The 11977-nt window shown below is 36.4% G+C and overlaps 3 protein-coding genes across 3 annotated transcripts; all 3 read right to left on the minus strand.

Annotated features, from left to right (window-relative positions):
- Nucleotides 1-54: 54 nt before the first annotated feature.
- LOC106446558 (transcription factor MYB119) lies at nucleotides 55-3452 on the minus strand. Its single transcript, XM_013888329.2, has 3 exons — nucleotides 1612-3452; nucleotides 1365-1491; nucleotides 55-1216 (listed from the first exon to the last, which is right to left on the minus strand). Exons 1-3 carry the CDS (start codon nucleotides 1950-1952, stop codon nucleotides 410-412), a joined length of 1275 nt encoding a protein of 424 aa, XP_013743783.2. The 5' UTR covers nucleotides 1953-3452; the 3' UTR covers nucleotides 55-409.
- A 10-nt stretch (nucleotides 3453-3462) lies between these two features.
- LOC106446556 (subtilisin-like protease SBT4.8) lies at nucleotides 3463-7045 on the minus strand. The gene is made up of 9 exons (XM_013888328.3): nucleotides 6869-7045; nucleotides 6678-6772; nucleotides 6484-6575; nucleotides 5530-5782; nucleotides 4951-5440; nucleotides 4635-4864; nucleotides 4442-4553; nucleotides 4149-4359; nucleotides 3463-4044 (listed from the first exon to the last, which is right to left on the minus strand). The coding sequence occupies exons 1-9, from the start codon at nucleotides 7028-7030 to the stop codon at nucleotides 3491-3493; spliced, it is 2199 nt and encodes a 732-aa protein (XP_013743782.2). The 5' UTR covers nucleotides 7031-7045; the 3' UTR covers nucleotides 3463-3490.
- A 1175-nt stretch (nucleotides 7046-8220) lies between these two features.
- On the minus strand, nucleotides 8221-10870 carry LOC106448555. The gene is made up of 5 exons (XM_048748117.1): nucleotides 10242-10870; nucleotides 9652-9781; nucleotides 9279-9566; nucleotides 8983-9208; nucleotides 8221-8728 (listed from the first exon to the last, which is right to left on the minus strand). Exons 1-4 carry the CDS (start codon nucleotides 10754-10756, stop codon nucleotides 9005-9007), a joined length of 1137 nt encoding a protein of 378 aa, XP_048604074.1. The 5' UTR covers nucleotides 10757-10870; the 3' UTR covers nucleotides 8221-8728; nucleotides 8983-9004.
- Nucleotides 10871-11977: the final 1107 nt, after the last annotated feature.

The raw sequence follows: 11977 nt of genomic DNA on the forward strand, positions 1-11977 counted from the left end.
ATAACGTAAGTGTGGGAATCAATTTCACACTAACCTCTAGCTAAAACAACTGCATTAATGGACGACTTATATTTTGATCTAACCAATTTTATAACGTAAATGGGAAGTAATCTCGCACTAACCAGTAACCACTAGCTTAAACAAACCACTTTAATTTTTTGAACAAAATGTGAAATGAACAAATAATAATGATAAAGGATAGAACTATAAATTGAAGAAAACATTCACCTACAGATTGAAGAAGCACATAAACCCTAATAATTATTTTGATACGAGAAGAAACTTGAATTTTATGTTCTATAGAAAGTTTTAAGAACATAAATTATGAAAGTAACCAAAAAGAAAGATAGAGGATGACCATAATCAGGGTAACAACGATCGCATAATATCACCATGATCATGTTGGTAGCTAGAACAATGGGAAACACTTATTGCCACCTTGAATAGAACCAGAGAGCATCTCCATCAGATCCATCTCTCTTTTTTCGCCTGTAGAGTTAGCATGAGGGACAAGAAACTCGCTATAGCCTCCCTTCTCTACGGTAGTGGATGACGTGGAAGATGAGGAAGATGGAAAATGGGGGTTGGAGTAGGACGACGACGCCGTACCATTCAACAAGTAAGACAAGTAGATATCAGACGCAAGGTGCGGTTTATTCTCAGGAACGGCAACCATTGCCTGATCCTGATGATGAGTCCATACACTTTTGTGCGACCTAGGGTTCTTGATCATGTTTACCTCGTCAGAAGTTTGGTTTAAACCAATGTTGTCAAGAGAAACCGGGTGGTTTGCAAAGATGTTTTGTAGGTAAACTAGCTCCTCGTCATATGGATCGCCAAGGACCGATGATGTAGAATCTCCATCCGAATAGGTCTGATCAAGATTCGGTGTAGAAAGTACACTGATGGAGTTCTCATTCTTATTATCGTCACTGGCCTTGTTCTCGACATTATTGTAGACGCTTTTGATGTAGTCTTGGAGAATGCATGGCCTTTTAGCTGCTGGAGGGAGATCGCTATCATAGTTATCCGCGTTTTCTTGACGACGTTTTTGTTTGCGTTTTGAGTTTTGGCGTCGTTTAGTCGCGTTCCAGTGATTCTTGATAGAGTTCTCGGTGCGTCCTGGTATGAGTTTAGCGATCTCTGCCCACTTGTTCCCAATTCTTTTGTGTGCTTCTACAAGAACCCTTTCTTCTTCTTCACTCCATCCATCTTTCTGATAACCCATGAGAAAAACGTAGATAGAGAATTATGTTCAAAGTTATAAATAACCCTAGCTAGAGACTTACGTTAGAATCCTAGATCTACACAAAACATATGTAACGTATAAACAAATCACAAAAGAAGTATTATTAGGAAAAAACCTTGATATCAGGACGGAGATGATTATGCCATCTCTCACGACATTGTTTGCCTGCTCTTCCCTCAAGTTTTTCCGAGATCATTGCCCATTTCCTCTCCCCAAGTTGCCTCACTAACCTTATCAACTTCCTACACATATACGTTCGTATATTCACAAATTCATAACTATTAATTTAGATTTTCATATAGAGTTATGAATCAAGCGATGTCAATATATATCTACATAAACATATATCTGTAAATATATACCTGTCTTCTTCAGCCGTCCATTGCCCTTTGATAATATTCTTGCATGGTCGCTTCTTCGTAGGGTTTTGATAATCTCTGGTTGCATCTTTAACGACCATGTCCCCAATAGAGATTCTGCCATTAGCGACCAAATATTTATCCTTCCTCGGACCACACGTATGGTTCTCTTTGTTGTCGTTTTTGGTCTCAATCGCCTTTGTCTTCTTCATGATCGGTGGGTGTCGGTCTCTAGAACAATCTTGTTTCTTGGGACACAAGGTATCATTCTTTTGGCCGTATAGGAATCTCTCCACGGCGGTCAACGGAGGCGCAGCTCCGTGGACAAGGCGTCGGTGCTCCATAGAGGAAAAATAAAAGATTAATAGAATGGAGAGGAGAGCACAAAGGAGAGAGTTTAGCTAGTAACAAGGAATATGAGAGAGCTTAATCAGTTGCTATATAGACTAATGAATTAATTACCCATTAAATTATACTAATTCTTATATTTTCTTTTAAAAAATTAAACGAAATAAAAATTTATATGCATTTAAAGTTAAAAGAAAATAATAAAAGGAAGCTGATTAAGAAGACTACAAAATCTGATAACTAAAACGTATCGATATTTTAATTGAATACTATATGCACATATAGCCTATTAGTCAGTAAATTTCAGATCGATATTTCTCCAAAATCCTCTCATTTCATTTCCTATTATATATACGTTATACGACGCCATTGTTGCTTATTAGACAGTATTTACCAGCGAACACAAGTTGATTGTAGAACAATATCCAATAGTTTTCTAATGACTACTCGTTTGTTTGGCAGCAAAACTCATGAACTTTATCGTCTTTAAGTATTTTCATTTTGCGATATAAGTAAAATATTTACTAAAAGATAATACTTAAATAGGAAAGGCAATCAAGACCGTGCAATATGCCAAATGGCGACTGGACTTAGTTGGTTTGTCTTAGCTAATGGTAATTGTGAATAATTTAGTTATATTTCGTAAAGACGATCACATCCTCGTGAGAGAAATTAGACCTATAATGTGAATAAAGGGTAGTGTAGGAACTAGGAATAGTCGAAGTTAATTTTGTTTGTAAATTTGTAACTGACCAAGTGGTAAACGGAGAGACCATCAATGGTAATTTATTTGGCGCCAAATGAAATATGGAAAAATAGTTATGCTACGAATTAATGATTAGTTGACTACCACTAATTATTTTCGAAGGACAGATTAGGGAGAAGACTAAGCCATCCAGCCACATTTAATTGTTTCGAGTCTAACGTATTCTGAATAAACATTTCAATAATCTTTTTGACAGTGATTTGATTTCTTTAATCTCTTGTCCCTTTTTTATTCGGAAAGAAACATATCTTATAGTTAATATTTTCTCAGTCTCTTGGGTCCATAAATCATATTAAATTGGGCTTATGTGTGTGTAAGTTTCACTTTCACCTGCTGCAAACCTTCGGATTGCATTATCTTATTGATTTTAGTCCGTGAATCCAGGTATATAACTGTGCTTAAGAGTTATTCACTCCGTTCCCGAAAATAAGATGTTTTAGATTTTTTATTTATTCCACAAAGATAGATTTTTTATATGTTTAATGTATTTTTTTATAATTTTAAGAAACTTTAAATGAAAATATTTGAATTGATTAAATTTCATTGCTGAAAAGTTATTGAAAAATATATAATAAAATAAAAGAGAAATTAAATTATAAACATTTATTGAATTTTTAATAAGCGTGAACATTTTAGAAAATCTTACTTTCGGGAACAGGAGTAAGACATTAGCATGTATCGAAGCCTAGAGATTATTGCATAGATCAATGAAATTAATAAAACATAAGGATTATATTGAATTATTTTAAATATTAAATATGGTGATTATTAGATTGAATCATTAGGAACATCGGTATAAACAACAATGGGGCTTCTAACATTATGGGTGCCATCAGACCATATTAAACTTGCAGAAGAAGGCAGGTTTGGGTCGATATTGTCGCCTGAAACAGTCACGGTGAAAGACTGCTTCTCGTTCACCGACTTCATAAACAGGACATCAGGTGAAACCTTAACACTGAGCTTAGTCCCTTGATTTAAGACAATCTGCGATTTGTATGTAGAGGTTGGGGTACCGACGTTGGTGACGGTTCTGTTGAAACTGATGGTGAAGGAGCTATTAGTTTTCGAAAGTTTAGCCGACATTGAAGGATAGTTGAGGTTTCTTGGTAAGGTGTTTCCAGTGCAAGTGACAGCTTCACCGGTAATGAGTTTAAGGGTTTTCGATGTGTAGTTCAAGCCGCAGAGAAAGGTGATGTGGTCTGCTTTGTCCAGTTCATAGACAAGTCCAGGATTTAGAGCAGCTATTGGATCCACATGTCCAGCTCCATAAGCGAACTCGGTTGATGCAACTCCAGTGTCAGAAGCATTCATCGACCATGCTGCAAATATCAATTAAGAGACACCATATAAGAACAGAGTTATAAGCCAGAAGGTTACTTGTGTTACAAGAAACTAAAAGATTTATATGATTTTTGCGTGTTACCGGTTGTCATGATGGCAGATTGGATAACGGCTGGAGACCAGTCAGGATGAAAAGTCTTGATGTATGCAGCCACGCCTGTAACATGTGGACAGGACATTGAAGTTCCAGATAGAACAGAGTACTTCACATGTCTCTGGTCGATATCTTCTGTAGGTGAACCCAAAGGTGAATAGGCAGCGAGAATCTCCACTCCTGGTGCTGTTATATCCGGCTGCATTTCAATCAACTTTTGTTTCTCAAACCCATATTTGTAAATAAGACGGAACAAAGATAAAAACAGTATTATATGTCACCTTAAGAAGGTCAACAGCGATAGTGTTTGGACCACGAGAAGAGAAGGAAGCAACTTTAGGCGCTTTCTGATTAAAGTCTGCCTCAGTTTTTAGAACAGTACCTTGGGTGGACCTGAGAATAACAAACATAGATGTATCAGGAAAAAAGAAAAATCTGGAGCAATTGTTAAGTGCATGAAACAGAGAGAGTTACTTTGTGGAGTTAACGTAAGAGACAAGAAAGTCAAAGTCATCTGGTGATAGAGCAGAGAGAGGACGAGAGCTAATGGTGGCATAGTTTTTGTAGTCTTTAGTTATGGTTGCAACAGCTACATCTGAACTAAATGAATATACGCTCACCAATATTTTTCCCATGGCCTCAGATCCTTGGAAGACAAGAGGATAGTTCTTTCCTTGCAGATCAAAAGCATTCACTGATCTCCCCTAGTTAAGACAAAAATAGATGTCTAAAAGGGACAAAGAAAGAAGATACTATTATGATATGAATGAGAATGTTACTTGATACTTACGGAAAGTGTCTTGCCGTTTTGGATAACAACTTTGGTCAGAAACTCACGGTTTGTTGTGCTGGCTCCAACGGTTAATATCCACGGCGCAACGCTACCGACTGAGGTTGGTTTCGGACCGCTGTTACCGGCTGAGTTCACAGTGAGGATCCCTTTGGCCATAGCGTGGAAAGCCCCGATGGCGGTTGTGTCCTCTTCGTACCTACGGGCCGCTCCCCCTCCCCCGATGGAGATGCTGATGAAGTCCACACCATCTGCTATTGCATCATCAAACGCAGACAGTACAGCTTCTGAGCCACACTCTGTGCTGGTGCAGACTTTGTAAGCAGCGATTCTGGCAGCTGGAACACCGCCTCTAGCGGTTCCATTGCCGATTCCAAAGAAGCTTGCCCCCGAAACTGCGTTTCCAGCCGCGATGGATGATGTATGTGAACCGTGGCCGTCGAGGTCCCTGGTGCCTTCTCTTGTGTAATCTCTTGCTCCGATCAATTTGCTACAACATTGTAAGCAATATTGTAAACAACATCAGTCTTTCTTTACAAACAATATTAATCTTATAAGAGAGATATTTTGGAGATTTACTTGTTGCAAGTGAAGTTTTTGCCGCCAGAACAAACACCTTTCCATTTTTTCGGAGGAGGACCAAAGCCTTTGTCGGAGAAGCTCTCGGACTCTGGCCAAATCCCTGTGTCAATGAGACCGATGATAGTATCACTCTCTACTGCCAAGTTTCGCTTTGTATTCTTTCCTTCCTTTAACCCCATGAAGTCCCAAGACGCAGTCGTTTGGATTTGTAACTTCTTGCTCCGGAACACAGACACAACTCCTTCCATTTCTAAGACAAAAATGAGACATTGGTTTCAGTTATCTAACAATATAAGTAGGACTCAGAATAAAATCCTTAACTCAAAATCCGAACCCGAACCAAAAAATCTGATCTTTACATGGTTTGAAATGTAAGAAATAGCCGAATGGTCTTGTAAGGTATTACGAAACATATCTGAATCCAAGATATTATTAACCGAACCCGAGAAACAAAAAAAATCCAAAAAAATATCTGAAGAAACTGATTCAAATGTCTAAATTAATATACAATATAAATATTCGAAACATAAAATATGTACTTCAAACATTTAACTTCATATTTATTTTATATAATATCTACCAATAAGTATTTAAAATTTAAACGAGTACCTTAATTACTCAATTTATATAAATAATTATATATTTATTATGTTTTGCTTTTAAATTTTAGATTTTGTTTCAAGTATATCCAAACTGATCCGATATAATATGGAATCTGAACGATATATGATTATTTTATGGGTTATAGGATGTAATATAAAACCGACCCAAAATCGTTGTGTTATATCCGAATCTGGTACATACTTTCAAATTTACTATAATGAGATCTAGGAAGTGTTATAAGATAAAACCAAAATCCCAAAAACTCAATCCGAAGGGGCATGGCCCATGCCTAAACATAAGTGTGTGCAGGTTAAAAAGATAAGTGTATCGCTGTCAAATATTACTCACCGGCTATTTTTTCTCGTTCTGGCTCAGAGAGCCGGGCAGCAAACCCATTGAAACTCCTCTTGTAACTTCTCAGCAAACGACCGTCGATCGAACTGTATATATAATATATATGTATAATACATGTATCACTTGTTAGAATCCTCATCATAGCGTAAACTAATTATAACTTAAAAAATGAATCTGTTAATTAGCACCTTTCTCCAGTGATCTCTTGAAGGATGCTCACGTGATGAGACATTGGTGAGTATTCTAGCCCAGACGGAAGTGATCCCATGTAGACAATATACACCTTCATGAATTATATTATATTATCATGTATGCTGGATTGGATTCAAATAATAATAAAGATAAACGAAATACTTGATAATCGTTAAATACTTGATACCTGTTTATCTTGAGGATCATCTGTAACTGCTAAGACTGAACTCAAGAACAAGACGAGGACACATGCGAGGAGACAAAATGAGTTCGCTGGTAATTTTTCCATTTTCTTATAAAATGAAGTAATCTGTAAATTTCTATGGGATGTACATATGATAAGATGCATATATAGTAGAAAATTCCTCTGATTCTGTTTCTCTTATTGCAATTGACTTTTAGTCAACATTCTATTTACATAATTAACTAGGTGTTTTGTGTTTTCCTGCACCATGTGGAGAGAATTTTTTAAATCTAACTTATATTTTAAAATAAAATTTATTAAATATTATAGATTTACTATTTTCTTACTAATATTTAATATAGATTTAATATATGTTAAATCAATTTGTATAAAATTAATAAAAATGATATAAAATTCTATAATTATCAAAAATTTAGCCTAAACAATATTTATAATATTTGTAGATATATAAGAAACTAATGTTCTTACGATTAGATTTTTTTTTTTTAAAAACTGTAGAAATTTTTGAAAGCTTTGGTAATACAAATTGTATAATTATACAAAAGTAATAATATTTCAAAATTTTAAATGTTATATATGAATATATTTATTTTATAGAAAAAAATATGGGCTATTACCATATTTTAAAAAGTTTACCAAAAAGAAATATCAATATTAAATGTAATATATGAATTATTACCATATTCTAATAAGTTTGCCAAAAATATAAATCAACATTAAATAAAATTATCCATGTCATATTTTTCGGAAGCCATGTCATCAATTTTAGTAGCCATCACTACAAGAAAACATGTATGTTCCGACTACACAATTGGTAGCAAATTAGTCGCAAAATCACACTTTACGACTGATTTGCGACTGAACATGAAGTCGGAAACCAACGCTTCGCAAAAACTAAACGGTCGCAAATCAGTCGGAAATTAGCGACTGATGTACGACTGTTTTACGAGTACAATATATAGTCATAGAACAGTCTTAATTCAGTCGTAACATTTGGCGACGATTTTGCGACTTCTCTTCCGACCAGTCTGCGACCTTTTTTGTAGTAATAAGGTCATGTATTTTCACCGCAGATCAGTTGGAAAATATCAGTCGTAAAATCAGTCGTAATATAGTGGTCGAGAATCAGTGGCAAAGTTTTAGTCGGCAATCAGTCGTTAAATTTTACCATTTTGCTACTGGTTGGCGACTACGTTGCTACTGTTTGTTGGGCCAAATAATTAATTTATACGCTGACTAATCAGCGACTATATAACGAGATTTATTTCCAAATTTTGTGATTTGAATTTTATTTTGCTTGATTTCCTGTTTTTTTTATTGTTTGGAACAATTGATAATAAAAAACTGAAAATGTTAACAAGCTAAAACATTTGATACAAAAGAACTCCTCTCTTATAGGAGTTTAACAAGCTGAAAATATTTTAACACCTAATCATAAGTTTCAAAGTACACAATATTTTAACACCTGATCTCATAAGAGAACCTAATCATCCGACTTGTTAGCTGCAACGTATTCAACGTACTGAGTATTAGGATTTGTTGCAGTCAAAAACTTGTCCACTCTAGATAATCCTTGAGCTGTTTTCCTTGCTCTGCGCTATGAGCACCCTGCTCCTTGATTATGCGGAGATTGTTTGCGTTTTGGGCAGCCTGCTCCTCGATTTTGCGGAGAGCGATTGCATTCTGGGCAGCCTGCTCCTCGATCTTGCGGTGAGCTTCATCAAGCTGTGTTTGCAGGTCTAGGATTGAGGAGGATTCACTGTACTTCCGCTTTACATTGACGAGAGTACTCTCGAGGCTTCCAATTCCATAATGTTTTCCTCCTTTGTCTGTGTAAGTAGACTACAAAAACAAGAAGAACCAAGTATGATGCATCAAAAACAAGAAGAAACAAGTATCCTGTATCAGAGAAACAAGAGCAACAAGTATAAACCAGAGAAACAAGTATCACATAAGGGAAAATAAAGAATAAAAGCAGAGGAAACAGTATGTATCATCTACCAAAAACGAGAAGAAACAAGCATCAAGTATAAAAGGTAAAATATAAAACCAAAGAAAACAGATTATATATCAAAAACTTAAGAGAAAAAATTTACCAGGAGGAATATCTCATTATCCTCATCTATAGAGAGCTGGTGCTTGTGAACTAGACTCTGAAGGGTCTGCGTTTTCAGCCTCAAGGTCATCCAACTTTGACTGTTTGTTCCGCCGATACACCTCAACAACCTCCTGTGCTTTCATATCCACAAAGGTCCCATCCTTTTTTGTATGAGTCCTAATGAAGACTTCACTAAGAGTCACCGGTCTGCCCAATTCCTCTACCTGAAATGGTAAACAAAGTAAAGGATATTAAGACATAATTTTTTTTAGTGGTTAAAGAAAAGGAAGTTACCATTTCTTGTTCGATTTGTTGGAAAGACTTCTGCCCTGAGTTGTGCTTGTGAGGACCAAGACCTTTACGGTCAGACATCCGAGCCGCTGAAGTCGTCAAACTCTTTTCTTTGGCTTCAGCAGTGTCCCAAAAAGCACACATTTTTCTCCACAAAGTTTTCTTAATCCAGTTTGGTCTCTTTCGAGAAGTCCTACGTTTGCTAACAATGTCTTTGAGACGGCGCTGACCTATCCTCTCAAACTTCTCCTGAACTAAACCGGTTAGTGTAGAACGCCATGTGTGAGTTTTCTACAACAGAAGAGAAAGTTGATATTAAAAAGCAAATTAAACTAAACAAAGTTGAAATGCGAAGTCTAGAAGAAAATAACTCAACTGCAAACTCTACAAACCATCTTTCTTGTCTTCGCCGAGGCACAACAGTCCAGCTGTAGTATTGACCGTTAAACTTGTTTTTAAAGATCTTAGTGATCTTCCGAGTCAGTTTACCCTTGTCCGAACCAAACCTAGAAACACAGAAACATCATATTAGGCTGAGAGTGATATAAAATACATTCATCGATATTCAACAAACATTAATCACAATTAGTAATCAAATTAAATTTACAAACATTCAAAGGACTAAAGCTTAAACCCGTAAATGATAAAACTGAAAACAATCACAAAGACTACTCATTCACAAGACAAACAAGCAACTCGTTATGAACAAGTCATTAAAGGTTTAAGCTTTAGTCTTTTTGTTCATTACAGCTTGCAGCTTTAAGCTTTAGTCAAAAGACTAAACCTTTACAAGACCCATAATGAACAAAAGACTAAACCTTTACAAGACAAAAGAAACAAGTCATTACCCTTTAAACCGTAATGAATAAAAGACCAAACATTTAGAAGAGAAAAAACATTCACAAGTACAAGAAAGCTCATCATTTCCAAACCCAATCAAAATTAAGCTTCAAGATAAGAAAGTACCAAGTGGTTCCAGGCTCCAAGTAGGGAGAAAGGGTAGTTAAGCGCTCCCTGCCTGGCTGGGAGAGAAGAGCATTGACAACATCCATCTGGTCTTTGGAGAGAGTCGGTTCTACATGAGGAAATTCTTCATCTTCTGAATCTTCTGCAGTCTGTGAGTTCTGAGCTTCGGAAGTGCTCTGAGATTGAGATTGTGGTTGTCGAGTCGCTGAAGTCTGAGACCCTCGAGGCTGTGAAGTCTGAGACCCTCGAGGCTGTGAAGTCTGAGACCCTCGAGGCTGTGAAGTCTGAGACCCTCGAGGCTGTGGCGATGGAGTTGAAGCTCTTCTGGATTGGACCGTCGAGTCCTGGAAAAGCTGTGCCGGAGGTGGATAGTCAGACACAGATGGTGGAGGTTGGCGGTTCGGGACAGGCGGAGGCGCTTGAGTTCTTGGAACGACTTCGTACTGCGAGGGAAGGGGAGATGGTGTCTTCGCAGTGGAGGTGAGCATCTTCTTCTGTTTCTTCTTTCCCGACATCGTCTTCAGTGATAAACGGAGGATATGGAGAGTTTAGATCGATAGAAAGGGGTGAGATGTGTTGGAGGCAGAGAGAACACAAGTGATTAGAGGGTTTCTGTTCTGTTTCGATTATAAGAGCAATTATTTTGGGCCTTGGAGGGTTAAATTCATTTGGGTGGGAATTAATTTAGGCTTGGCGGGGAGTGAAAATTTCACCTAATTTACATAAGTCACCAAATGAAAATTAACAACGCAATCACCAAATGAAAACTTGGCCGGGTCTTTTTGGTTTTACATTAAGGTTAATACAATTTAGGGTATAGGGTAATGATCTAGAATGTGTTGGTTTAGGGTTCAGAGAATTAATTTTACTTTGTTTTATGAGTTGATTATATATTTGTTTTAAACAAAAATATATTACAATACACAATAAACAAAGTTGCAAAATTATATTACAATACACATTGAAACAAAGTTTACAAAATTACATTACAATACATATTTAAACAAAGTTTAGAAAATTATATTATATTTTAGTAGGGTACTTCTCCATCTTCATCATCAGAAGATGATATATTACATTGAAATTCATCATCTTGTTCAACATCTTCCACATCAATATCGAGATTTACAGGTTGTACCCGAGCATGAACCAAATGATCAACTGCTAGATCTTCAACCGTAGTCATTAAAACAGCATCATCATTTTCTTGTTGTAACAATGTCGGTTCTTTATTTTCATATTCTCCAGAAATGATTCCCCTCGGATTCACTTTCAAAACATTGAGCCACGACTGCTTTGGTTTCTTAACGTACGGATACGGGATATAACAAACTTGATCTGCTTGAGATGCTGTGCATGCAATATCAAATAATAAAAGTATAATTAAATTAAGTATCAAATCATAAAAGTATAATTACAATATAAAATACGTACCTAGAATAAATGGTTCGTATTTATGGTATTTCCTCGATGAAAGAACATCGACGATGCCACCATTGCTCCGCCGAGTGCCTCTACCAACTAACGGATCATATCACTTACACTTAAAAAGTGTGATTTTCAAATCGACCGACCCCTCATACTGAATTTGTATGATATCAGTCAAGATCCCATAGTAATCAGCTTCATCAGATGCATTTGTGTAGCTCTCCCCTTTAACACTCACACCGTAGTTACATGTCTTTCTTCGCTCGCCATGCTTTTGCATATGGAACAAAAAGCCTCTTGTGAAATAG

The sequence above is a fragment of the Brassica napus genome, chromosome C2, assembly GCF_020379485.1.
Source record: "Brassica napus cultivar Da-Ae chromosome C2, Da-Ae, whole genome shotgun sequence".
In the NCBI taxonomy this organism is placed as follows: Eukaryota; Viridiplantae; Streptophyta; class Magnoliopsida; order Brassicales; family Brassicaceae; genus Brassica; species Brassica napus.